At 38.6% G+C, this 13,486-nt stretch overlaps 1 protein-coding gene across 2 annotated transcripts in view; it reads left to right on the top strand.

Annotated features, from left to right (window-relative positions):
• The window catches only part of SAMD5 (sterile alpha motif domain containing 5), a 75,791-nt gene that overhangs the window by 40,360 nt on the left and 21,945 nt on the right, over positions 1 to 13,486 (top strand). Inside the window, exon 2 of one of the 2 annotated variants that reach the window (XM_082405579.1) lies at positions 7,627 to 12,453. The exons of the other annotated variant lie outside the window; for it this stretch is intronic. Coding sequence (XP_082261705.1) covers positions 7,627 to 7,689 — 63 coding nt within the window. The 3' untranslated portion in view covers positions 7,690 to 12,453. Of the gene's footprint in view, positions 1 to 7,626; positions 12,454 to 13,486 lie in introns of those variants that run through there. 2 annotated transcript variants of the gene reach the window in all.

Raw genomic sequence — 13,486 nt, 5'->3', positions numbered from 1 at the left:
AGAAACTGCCATGTTATCTAGCTGGAGGTTTCTGAGCTGTCAAAAGAGTCAAGAAAGTTTTCCAGGTTGGGAATAGTAACTGTTTCATTATATATCTTTAAGTATATCAATGAAAATTATTTAAATATTTTCCTCTGTAAAATGAAAGCTTCATAAGAGTTCAGGTATGCTTACATTGCACATTAAATTCACATTCTTCAATAACTGATATCAAAACAGAAAAATACTGGTGTTTACATTCAATTTTAACTTATTGGAAATAAAAATGTCCACGTATATAGCGTGTTATTTGTAGAGAAATGCTTACAAATAGTCACTGTAACCTTCCCTCTGGTCTTGCAACTTAAAGGAAATCATAAATATTCAAGTAAATTAACTAGTGGACATCAAGCAAAATGAAAACAATCATCCCAACTGCTGATTATTTTCTATTTTTGATGCTGTGGGAAATAGTTAAATCTCAGTCTGCATCGTAATATACAAGGAGGATGCATAAACACAGCATATAGTTGTTAATGTATTTTTTACAAATCATATAACAGTTTGCATCATTTATTTAATAGGACGAATTTAAAATTTGCTTGTATATTTTGAATGACATTAAATATATCTAAGTAAGCATTATGCACAACGTTTTGTATCCTGAATAAAAATAAAATACCTTTTGCCTAAAATCACATTTGCATGTATTGCTAAAAACGATGGAGTGATTAAAAATACTCCCAAGAGCATTTGAGAAATTAAGTATTTCTGTGAAAGGATTCCGTATTAGTTTATGAGAGCTGCTGTACAAAGTACCACAAACTGAGTGGCTTCAAGCAACAGAAGTTTACTCTCTCACAGTTCTGGAGTCCGGAAATATGAAATCACAGTTTGGGGGGGCCATGCTCCCTCTAAGGGCCCGAAGGGAGAATCTTCCTTGCCCCTCCCAGTTTCTGGTGGTTCCTGGCATTACTGGGCTTGTAGCTGCATCACTCTGCTCTTGGCCTCTGTCTTCACGTGGCCTTCTTCTCGGTGTGTGTCTGTGTCTTCTCCTCTTCTTAAAAGAACACCAGTGACTGCATCTAGGGCCCACCCTAAATCCAGGATGATTTCATCTCCAGAGTTTAAACCATCTGCAAAGGCTGTATTTCCAGATTCACATTCTGAGGTTTCAGGTGGATGTGAATTTTGGAGGATGCTGTTTAACTACTATACATTCACAGTCAAAAATGATGGGGGGAGTTCCCTGGCAGTCCAGTGGTTAGGACTCTGCGTTTCCACTGAAGGGCGCACAAGTTCCACCCCTGGTCAAGGACGTCCCGCATGCTGCACGGACCAAAATAAATAAATAAATAAATAAATAAAAACAAAAATGATGGGGAGTGCAGACATACTTTTACAAGGTTGGGCATTGCTGTGGGACAGGACTGCTCTGCCACTGATGAGCTCTTTGACCCTCTCAGGGTATCTACACTTGAAAGCCTCAGATTCGCCATGTGTAAAACTGAGTCCATGATAGCCATCACGCTGGCTTGTGGTAAGAAGTAAAGGAGATTATGTTTAGATATACTGTGTCCTTAGCACAGTGCCTGGCACAGAAGAAGGTCGCTCAGTTACTGTTCGTAGCTGTTTACTGTTGGTGGGGTAGGCAGGTAGTAATAATTGTAATATGTACTATAAACCTACAGTTGATGGCAATTACATTGGTGATAATTGTAATCAGAGTTAGCAGGTTAGTGTTAATGGTGGTTTCAAGCACCATTAGTACATAATAAAGGATGATTTTACTGTGAGTAGGTAGATGAGAGAGAAGGAGAGAGGGAGGGACAGAGAGGTGAGAAACCCTTAAATGGGTAGCCAGGGAGCCTGGTTAGAGACAGATGATGCTATAGACTGAATGTCTATGTCTTCTCAAAATTCATATGTTGAAACCTAATCCCCAATGTGATGGTATTTGGGGGCGGGGCCTTTGGGAGGTGATTAGATTATGAGAGTAAAGCCCTCAGGAAGGGATTGATGCCCTTATAAAAGAGGCCTAAGAGCTCTCTTGCCCCTTCTTCCTTGTGAGAACCTAGTGAGAATATGGTGTCTGTGAACCAGGAAGACGGGCTCACCAGACACTGACCCTGTGGGCACCTTGACCTTGGACTTCCCAGCTTCCAGAAGTGTGAGAAATAATTCTGTTGTTTATAATCCACCCCGTCTGTGGTATTCTGTTATAGCAGCCCAAACAGACCAAGCTAGTCCTCAACGGCACTGTTTCATTCAAAGGCATATCAAATATGCCTTAAAGAGCTTTACTGGAAGACAGAACACTCATATACAACATACTGTAGCATTTATCATTATTTCTATTCTGGACTTCCATTGCGCATTTCCAGGCCTGTGTCTTGATCACTATTTTGGGTAGTATTTGGAGACTTTGAAGCGTAATACAGAAAAACTCTAAAAGCTCATTTCACTGTAATTCTATGCAGTCCAGCCCAGCTGAATCTGCCCTCTTGCAGCTGTCAAACTGATTTCATGTCCCAGTTCAGGCCCCCCTTAACCGCTTCTGGGCGCCTTAAAACTGTACCCTTGCTCCTCTCACCTCCCCTTCTGCAGATGACCTTGGCTAGGTCGTTCCTGAGAACTGCAAGTCCGTTGCACACGAGCTACCTCCCTCGCTCTCTCCTTCATCTCCAAGTGTGTTGACATCTTTGCCCATCTGTTCTTCTTTCCCTGTTTCTGATGAGGAATTGCCCCTCTCCCCTCTAAGACTAATCCCTCCTCTGGGTATCTACTCTTGGCCCTAGTCATAATTATGGTCCATAATTATGCCTTTATTTTCTTGCATTTGGTCTCTCTCCATGGATTCCTTCCACTCCATCTGTAAACATGCTCAGAATCCCTCTTTGTTCTTAAAAGCACTGTCCCCTCCAGCTACTATTTTACCTCCTTAACAGTACTATTAAACTTCTTGAAAGTGTGGTGACCTGGTCCCAGTTTCATGTTGTGACCAGCTGTTAATTATTATAAAATTGTTGAAAGAAGAATTCAGAATTCCCAACGGTTAAACTCCTGATCATTTTTTCCTGGTAGAGATAAGACATGACCCAACTCTGGGCAGTGAGGAGGTCCCAGGCCTCTGAAGCGTGGTCTCCTGGCATTTGCTGCCACTTGCCGACCACAGCCCTGTGGGCTGTCCTCCGTGTGGGGGGAATTTAGCATATTCAGAATATGTCAACGAAGACTATAACAAAGTGCTTGTAAGAAATCGGGAATTTACATAGCTATTCAGTTGGAAAAATTATAAAATCGGTGAATGCCCTGAGGAGAGCATAAATAAAGACGCTTTTGTCTTTTAACCTCTGAATTTGTTCCTGAGAGTTTTCTGAATAATAAGGGGTAGGCAAATTTCCATCCTCTCCAGTATACTTTCCATTTGCTTAAAACCTGCAGATTCAGTCCTGAGTGAAGCTTAGAACTCTTGTGGGTCCAGAGAAGGTGGCGAGAAGCCGCGCAGTTTATTATAACCTGTTTAATTTGTTTCAGGAGTTAGATAGTAAATCAGTACTTACCAAGTACACACCATAGATGGAGGCAGGATAGTTGTACAGAATGGTTTATAATGCGTCTGGGTATTTGTGTTTAAAGTCAGAAAAAGAAAATATACGTGGATCGTTCTGGAGCAGGCCAAACATTTTTCTAGTCTATAGAATCCCTGGAAACCTACCCTGTAAGACTCCTGTAGAAAAAAGGACATATATGCCCGCTCATTGTGTAACATAACATTGCATCCTCCAGCCTATTGGGGGCTGGGAGGCAGCCTGAGGCGTCCCCCCAGAGGCCTTCCGAGGAACTGAAAGATGCAGATGGGTTTAGTGAACATATTGCTATTTTATGCTCTGCTGTGTAGGCAAAGGAAACTGTACTCCTATCTATCTAATATTCCCGAGGCAGACAGAAAGAAGTGTAAAATGTGGTTTCTGCCTTTGGAGAAATTTACAGCTAAAATGAGGTTGTATTTACACCCGCCCACCTCCCCCGGTCTCTTATCAAATTACCAACTTTCCTTGGTTCCATAACAATAAGTAGTGTGACATGGCTGAATGTTGAGAAAGTTATGCGGCAAAAAAAATCTTGTCTTATCACCAGCCACCCAAAGGTTCAGATTCATGTGCCTTGTGCCATCCAGGAGGAGAGAAGGCAACATTTGCACCATTGTTCTTTATTAATTTTTTCCTATGAGAGAGTCGTCCCTCTCCCCCCACCGTAAGGAAATTGCATGGCCTATTATTGTACAGTCACCAGTTTTATTTTTTTTATCTCAGCCACCACATGTGGAGAATTTATTGGTTCTACAGCTGCGATGGAGCTACATCCTTTAAACTAATATCGCAATAGAGAAATAACTTCTAAATGGTTTAGCCTGCATATAACTCTGATTGCCTTTTAATTAGGGGGAAAATCACAAGCTGAAAAGAGCAACAGACTGGAAGCCAGTTACAAATCAGAATAATCAACTGAGAAAAAAAAAAAACACATAATCTCGTAACACTTAATTTTTAACCACAGGATAATAGTTTCTTTATTCCTTAAATAACTTTTTCTGCACCCCTGCCCACCCCCTCTGTTTCTCAGATTGGAACTCTAACACAGATTAGAATTGCCAAATATCTGTGAAATGAAGGACTGTCTCTGTACCCCTCCCATCCCCCATAAGAGCTTAGAGCAAATAAAACTGAGAAAGTCACAGTTCAGCCCAAGAATTAGGTTTGTATGGCCCTGATGTAGGAACTGAGAGTGGGCTCAAAGGCAGGTCGGGGAAGAATTAGGCCAAACCAGAGTATAAACCTTTTAGTAATGTTTCCTTAGACATAGATAATAATTTGGCATATTACAAACCGCTGGCATTCAATTTTTACAAACTTTAAAAACAGGAAAACTTCAGGAGCATTAGTAGAACCAAAAATATAACTTGCTATTTATTGGTCCAGGGGTTGACTTTCATGAATTTTGAGAAAGGACCAGATTTGAGGCAATTCCTTTCATGATTTGTTAAGTCAGCCTAGTCATATCCAAAGAAGGCTGTAAACGCATATAAACAGATTGTTATTTTTCTTGGTGGAGTGAAGAAAGGGCTTTTTTCTTTGTAGGAGTATGCTGGATTATTTAGGGGGGAAAATGAAAGGAAAAAATGTGAGGTGGTAGGAGCAGCTCTGTGAAATGAGGCTGGACTGGTATCGCTTGTTTGCCCCTAAGACATATTTCTAGCAGTTATCTCCTTAAAGCTGGTCAGAGTTGTAAACATCTGTTCATTTCTATTCGGCTTGACGACTGCGGTCTGTAAGGAACAGGATCTGGGATGTCACAATGCATGCCAGGCGCCAGAGCTCCAAGGAGCCTTCCTAGCATGGAAATTACTCACGTTTCCTATGATCATGAAGCAACATGTGCTCAGCTAATTACTGTTCTCTGCGACTGCTCTCACATCTTGAAACTCTCCATGACCCAACTGTGGAAATGCTGTTTGCCTCCCACCCCCTCCCCACAAAGAATGAAAAGTAGCAAATTGCAGGGCTGGGCTTGTTTAATGAATGCAATTTGTTTTTGTTGAACCAAAGACAAAAGAGATTTCCGAGGCTGTTAGGTTGATGCTAGATTTGTGAATGACTTCGTGGTCCACATCTTTAGATAAGTTTAAGGTGGAGGGTGTCTGCCCGTTTACTAGATGATAGTCTGTACAAAGGCATTTTCTTTATTTGCACAGGTTCCTGGAATAAAATGACCTTTAACAGTAGACAAGGTCATCTTGCTGACTTCAGGCAGAGCCTATCAGTTGCGGTGCAGACATCTGAGAATCATTTTAATAAGAATGTCCTCAGGATGCTGCCTCCTTCCTTTGTGACCCCTTCAGAATTCAGCTGTAGTCTTCCTGAGGTCTTAGTAACCCTAATGCTGTAACCTGAGGCTCTTTCTGGTTTTTCAGATAGAAATAGCAAGTTATCTTGTACTCTATAGCAAATACAATTTCTGTTGCAATGCTTTTTCATTCATTCATTCGTTAGAGCATTAAAAATGAAACAGTTTTGCCTTCTTCGTGTTAAGGTAACTTTGATCACTCCCCCCTAAAAAAAAAAAAAAAAAAAAAAGCTTAGTTTGTCAAGACAGATTGAACATTACTTTTACATAGTTTATAACAGGAGTTTGGTTTTCATAGAGGCATTGATTGGCTTGGGTATGGGTTTATCTGAGTGACTGTGAATATGTTAGTGAGTAGTAAGATATTATTACTTGGTCTTACAGTGGCGAAAAAGGCCTGAAAACAGATTGATTTTCTGGAGAAAGAAACTTCCTGAGCATGGCTAGTAATACTTCCTATCCATTTAGATGCAACTGCCAGATGATATTACCCAAAGTAATTAATGATGACATATTAGTTAACATATTGCCATCGGCAGGTTTGAGCAAGGGTGAAGATGGCATGTGCTAAAACAAATTATTATGCCCTAGAGAAATATGCAGAATTGTTTCTTAAAAGTCTTAATAATGCCTGCAATATGATTTTTTTTTTGCAAGAGATAAAACTGGGGGTACCACTGGAGAGATACAGACTAGAAAAACAAAACAAAACAAAAACAAAAGAGAGCAAAATTGATTCAACCTTTTCCAAAAGCTTTTCCAGTTAAAAAACAACAACAAGAAAATCGTTGAATCCAAGCAGCACAGCCTGCCTGTCATATCAGAAATCATAGGAGAGACCCAGGCATCTTCATTCTTCCTTTGCACTCTTTTTTTTTTCCTTCTTCTCCTTTGTCCATTCTCGTTCTGTCAAGGGATTCTAGGCCCAGGGCATAACTATGACAGATGGGCAGGAAACTGTAATCTGTTGCTGTCTTTCAATTTTGGAGGAATCATGGTGACCACGAAGGGGTTAAAACTGTCAACACCGATCAGAGCTTGGAGATAATTAGTGTAATATCAATCCCAGAACACTGGTGCAGATGACCACACAATAGCAGATGAATTCAACTAGGTTACTGCTTTGTAAGAAATCCGTCTTCATCTCTTTCCAGCTCATGCACAACTATGCTTTTTAAGTGCCTATGTGAAAAAGTTATGTGCATACAAATCATGATTAAAGATGATTGTGAATCTTTTTTTATTTTGGAAGGTACATTTTGAATTAGCACTTGCACAGACAAGCTGGATAGATAGATATGTACCCTCTGAGCACGAGCTAGTTAGCCTTTGAAATGTTTTGCAGTATGTTGACTGTTACCTATGACTAAGGCTGACAGAATGTAGAATTCAGTGATGTGATTTAGGAAGGCAAAACTATTACAAGATATACTTTTATTTATTTATTGTTTTTTAACTTTCCTTTTCTTATAAGAAACATGAAAGGAAAGAGAAGTAGACCTTTTTTTTTTTTTAAACAAAACAGAGGCTTGAGAAGAATAAAATACATTTTTCTCTTATTAGCTTCAAAGAGAAAATTGATAGATAAAAAGCAGAGACTGAAAGCTAGTTTTCAAAAGTCCATGTGGTAACCAGAAAGAGACAAGTATGACTTAAAAATTGGAGCAGGAATCCATGATGGACTAGGGGAAGAATGGGTAAAGGAGAACTTAAATAACCCCGATATGTTCAAATCCACAGGTCCCAATGGCTGGCATCCTAGAGTTCTTAATGAATTGGCCGAAGTCATCACAGAACCGCTAGATATCATTTTTGAGAACTCGTGGAGGACTGATGAGGTGCCTGAAGACTGGAAAAGGGCATATTTAGAACCTTCTTTCAAAAAGGGAAATGGATGATGACCCTGGAAATACTCATCAGCCTAACTTTTTGCTTGGAAAAATTCTGGAATAATCAACTTAGTACGCTGGGTAACGAACTTATAATAGCTAGACAAAAGACAGTGAAATATCACACATAAAGAAGTACTGAGTTCATTTTTTAAAGACATACCATTGTGAGATACAGTCTTCTACATATTTTGGGATTCTGCCCTCGGTACTAAGAATTCTTGCTGAAAATAAGTGAGGTTGGCTAAGGCATTTGGGTACTGACTAATTTTAAGTGGTAATACAAGACAAAAAGATTTCTGGCAATAGCTAGAAATTACATCATTTCCAAATTAGCCTTTAACTTGAGAATAGTCATTTTAATTTTGTATTTTAACATACTTTTTCACTTTATGTAGGGCTGCTTTCATAGGTTAAGTATTTTATATAATTCTCTATAGAATAGTTTGGTGAAGGAAATTCTTATTTTAAAGTGCTTTATATAGTTATTTCATATGTAGGTACAATGATAAAGGTGACAAATTCAGGAACATCTGCAAAGGAAGAAACTTTTTTGTAACTTCTCTTTTTAAGTTTCATCTGGCTGAAGTTGAGTGTTAGGACCTGTGTCTTACTCTGATGTACATTGAGCAAGGGCCAGCTGTGTGACTGGATGGCCAGTTTTCCTCAGCCCTGGACACTGCCATGGCCCAGATTCCCTCCCCAGATTCTGATTTCAGGCCTTTGGAGGTGGGGCAGAGAGGTGGGCCGTGGCAGTGGACATTAAGAGCACTGTATAACCACAGCCAAAAAGGAGAGTAGAAGGAGGTGGGAGGAGGAAATTAAGATGAATCCGGAGTTCTTCTAATTCCTATTGTTTATGCCTTTGGATGTTGGCAGTTTTCTTTTCTGCTTAGAAAATGCAGTCATGTTGACCGGACCCAAAACTTAGTTAAAAGGAGATCATCAAAAGAGATCCAGACATGCAGCAAGCTCCACGGTCAGACAGCTTCTGAGAGCAGCTAGGCAGTACTGTATTCCAGAATCTTCCCTGCACTACTTAGAAGTACAAAAGAGATTGAAGCTTACATCACATTGTAATGCTCAAGAGTAGGGAACCCTCGGAGAAAAAGAGATAGATGTACATTCATTTATTCCTGGTGCGTAGGGGAATGGGTAGGCAGTTAAGGTCTCCAAGGGCTATTTTAATCACAATACTGCTTTAAAAATCTGAGGTTGACATAGTTTAGCTACTTCTAGAGATTAATTTAGACATCGGGTAAAGTCAGTCTCATTCTTATGTACAAATGCAAGGAAATTAAGCTCTAAAAGCATGTATACGTTGTCTTTTAAACTACATGTTTAAAAAAAAACTGCTTGCAGTTTTGTAAGAATTATACGCCAATCAACCTTTCATCATTTTTTTTTTCCAAGTGAGTCTTTAAAATTTCCAAGTTATGTTTTGTTTTTGTTTTTGTTTTTTTTAAGGAGTGGGGGTCTCTGTAGATTATAGATATAATTTATTGTGATAATAAATGGCTTCCTGTTCGAGACCTCATTTCCAGGTGCAGGATCTGTGGCAGATTTATTTCACAGATATACATTTACATGCATTTGTTGAATTGTTGCTAGAGAGGACCCGATTTCTGAAAAATCTAGTATTTTTCACTGTGGGCATTATGATGCAATCTGCTGCAACCAAAAAGGGGGCTCTTTGGTCATTGCAAGTTTTATTTTCTATTTATATAATGTCTAGCTTCAATTATTTTGCCAAATTTAAATCTTCTCTTTGTGTTTACTCTTGGAATTTGAAAATAACAATCCTCTATCACAATGTAGAATGGTGAAATAGCCCATGGATTTTAAAGACTTCTTACCTAAAGCTACAGGAAGAAAGCTTTAAAATAAGCAGAGAAATATTAAAGGAAGCCCATTAATTCTTTTGCATTAAATGAAGATGAGTTAAGAGTTAGAATATAAGACATAAGAGAAAGGAAGTAATCTTACCATGAATTATATCTGGAGATAATTATGCTTAAGAAGAGTAATTTTTTCATAGTGTTTTTTTCTTTTATCTAATATTCATGATATCCTTAATTTTTTAAGGTAAAGGAAATAGCAAAGGGACAAATAAATATATTATCAAAACTAGAGGATTATCTTGATTTGTATTTCCTAGAACATGAAGAGAGGTTAATTACAGACTTTTACTTCATAATATTGAGGAAATGAGAGGATTATAGCAACACTTTCTTCATTTCATCTTAAAACAAAATTTTTAAGGTGAGGAAAGAAAGATTTTACGCACATATTCTTGGCATAGGGAATGCATGATTTTAAGGGCTCTTTCCTCACAGAGGAATTTACAGCAACATAGAATAGCTGTACTCAAGCAGTTTTTCAATCCAGAGAAATTTATAGCATCTTGGTGTTGTGAAATTAATAACAGAAACAGTAAGCACTGAGTTTTTATTTTGGAGTTCCTCAGATCTGAGTTCAAATTCTAGAATCACGTTGATAGCTTTTTCCTGTCATGAATCTGTTAAGAACATAAGCTAAGAATGTAGCATGAGAAATGATCTTGAACAATTATTAAACTCATCAAAGCTTTTCATCCTTGTCCATAAAATGGGAAGAATACATACCCTCCCTTAGTTCTTAAGAGGCTTAAGAATTCTGCAACATACACCCACACAGTTCTTGGCTCGGTGTTGGACACATAGTAGGTGCGCAGTGCCTCGCTCCCTTCCCTTCTTTCTTTCCTCTTATATGAAAGAGATTACCTTAAAACTGACTAGAACACTCAAGAATAAATTGACTCAAGCATAAATTGTCCGTATTGATGCCTTAAACCCACTGAATAAGGCCCTTTGCTTTCTTTTAGGAAGGATAAAGGAGAGCTACAGTGCCTGCCCATAGTAGGAGTTGAGTAAATGTTTATTGATCGAATGAAAAGAATGTGATTTTTAAAAACAATGAGCGAATAGCTAAGGCCAACATTTTTCAAGTCTGGGGAAATTGTCACATAGACATATAAAGGTATTCTTTAAGTTGCCCCTTTTTAAAACAGCTTTAGATTTATAAATTTAGTGTGCAAATTAGAGAGTGGCAGATATGCATTTCCTCTGATGTTATGATTGTGATTTACAAGTTAAGAGTGCAAATGGGCATTCCCCCGTAGCCTTTTCTGGGATAAATCCAGCCAAGACATGAAGCAGATGATGGTGGATCGGCAAACTCTTTTCTATGCAAAGAGAAACCAGATGCGCAAGTGGCTGGAATGCACCTGCCAGCAAACTGAGATAAGCCTGTCTGGATTGTCCTCTGTGAAGAATCTGGGTGTTGTAAACAGGTCCTTTGCATGGGCATTGAACAGTAACAAAAAGGAAGGTGGAAGAAAATTAAATTCTTCGACAAAATGGTTAATTTTTACATGTCATATTTAATTACGTGTCAAAATATCATGTTCAGACAGGTGGAGGATTTCTGCATTTCAAAGTGAATAAGGAATAAAGAGTAGAAAATTACATCCAGAGACATATGCAAGAAATGAGCAAGAGCTACACCTCCAAAATGGCCAGTTCACCATTCAGACCAAGGGCAGAGGAACAGAATTCTTAGAAGAGACCAGCTGGCATCTTATGCTTAGAATAAAACCATCATAGTTGCTGTATTAAATTAAACCAGATAAGTTGTACAGAGCAAAGTGAATCAGCTAGGCTTTCTCTTTTAGAATTTTCTAATTGGCAGTCTCAGAGGTCATCAATTAAGTATTCCTACATCAGATGTTTTATACTATCAGATACTTTGATTAGAAAATCCTCTTCAGTTTTCTATTATTAATCTCTAAGGAGATAAAAATCTAATAACTTTCTACTCCATGATCACTATTTTAGATATTTCCATAAAAGGCAAAAAAAAAAAAAAGGTAGAATGGTAGTTCAGAAAATTGAACAACATAACTTTTTTTACTTATAAAAATAGATATTTTGTTTTAAATTGTTTAAATTCCTGGAAATTAAGTTTTTAAAAAAATTTTTGTTGTTCAAAGATAACTTTTAGAGGAAAATTGGAGGTTAAAGTCTACCTCAAGAGCCTGGTGGTATTTTTTTTTGACAATTTGACCAAAATTTCTTCCACTGGAACAAAAGGAAAGAAGTCGACTCTTAAACATTGTTTGAGATGAGAAATACCTTTTATAGGTGTATTCCGTATCATGTCCTTTGTCAGATGAATTTTCCCTTGTTATTCCAAAAATGAAGTGCTGTGTTGAATTTCTTGAGGGCAAAGTAGGATATTGATTGGGGCAAATGTTAGAAATTCTGTTGTTCACTGAAGTTGTTGCCCTGCTTGCTAAACTCGACACTATTCTGAGATACTCTATGGGTTACGAAAGCATTATTCTTTGAGAAGTTCTGACCGTACAAAAACGTGTGCATGGACCTGAAAAATCACCTTGTGTCCATCCAGGTAGTAGAGCAGAGATTCATTCTAAATGAAAGTTGCCATGTGGTTTTGTGCATGTAACTGCAATTGACACCTTTTTCCTTTCAGTTACTGTTTTAAAAAGGGGCTGTGTGAGAAGGCCCTTTGGAGAGCCGAATTGGAACAGCATTATGAACCCTGGACTGTGTGCTCGTGCAACGCTGTAATTTGCAAACATATGTCCTCTGTTCAATAAACGTTAACAGCTTTCACCGCGGTTCCCGCTTTGACTCTTTTGTGATCGTTTACATTTCTATGAATGGGACAGAGTATGTGCGTTATTTAAATGGACAATATATAAATGTTTAGGGTACTGGAGCATTATGGTTAGCATGGGAAATCAGAGTGCGACCTCAGAAGAAAGGAGAAAACCAGACTTCCCACACTGCCTGCAAAATGCAAATAAATCCTTAATGATGTTTGCTTGGATGCTTTTGTGTGATGGTTATATACACGTATGTTGTGGCTTTCTCCCTTCTCCCCCCACCCCGCTTCTGACTAAAAAAATACTTCTGAGGGTGATAGCATGCGATTCTGTGCCAGTAATTGTGCCCCCCCCCCCAGTGGGAGGTGGGGTGGTGGTGTATATTAGGTGGTAGGCAGGGTCATATGTGGAGTTTCTCCGTATGGGATCCTGCTGTGGCTGCCAGAGTCCCTGAATCTCCCCCCAAAGGTTGTTGTGATTCAACCATAGATAAGCAGCATCTCAGGGGTCCTGAGACCTAAAGATTTGAATCCCAGCCTTACTACTTTCTTCCTTCAGGACCTTGAGCAAATGGAATAATGTTTGTAAATGCTTAACACGATAATTAGCACATGATAAGCAGCCCTGAACATTAATTCAAAGAAGTTTTGTAATAGTGTTTTGGGTTCTGTATAAATGGCATCATGTGATATGTGTTGATGATGATGAATAGCTGTTTTTATTCACGCTGAATACAAGATGAAAGGAAAGTAAATTTGAAGCAAGGAAGATGTGGAGTAAATATTAGGAAGCAATAGCTACATTTTTGATTTTTAGAAATGAAAAGGGACCTGAGGATGTCCTAGATGGATTCAGAAATTGTATAGTTAAGACACTGAGGAGCCTACAGTGCGTGGCACACCCGCCGTGACATTGGGCTGGTGATAGACAGTTGAGGTTATTCCCAGGTCCTCTAATCCCAGCTTTTTGTCTGATGTCAGATCCTAGAAAGTATACCTAAGATATCTGACATCTTCAAAAAAAAGACCCATCTTTCTATACT

This window comes from Balaenoptera borealis (assembly GCF_965194805.1).
Source record: "Balaenoptera borealis genome assembly, chromosome: 9".
NCBI classification, from domain to species: Eukaryota; Metazoa; Chordata; class Mammalia; order Artiodactyla; family Balaenopteridae; genus Balaenoptera; species Balaenoptera borealis.
Note: the sequence above shows the minus strand (reverse complement) of the source record. Positions and strands in the feature narration are given on the sequence as shown.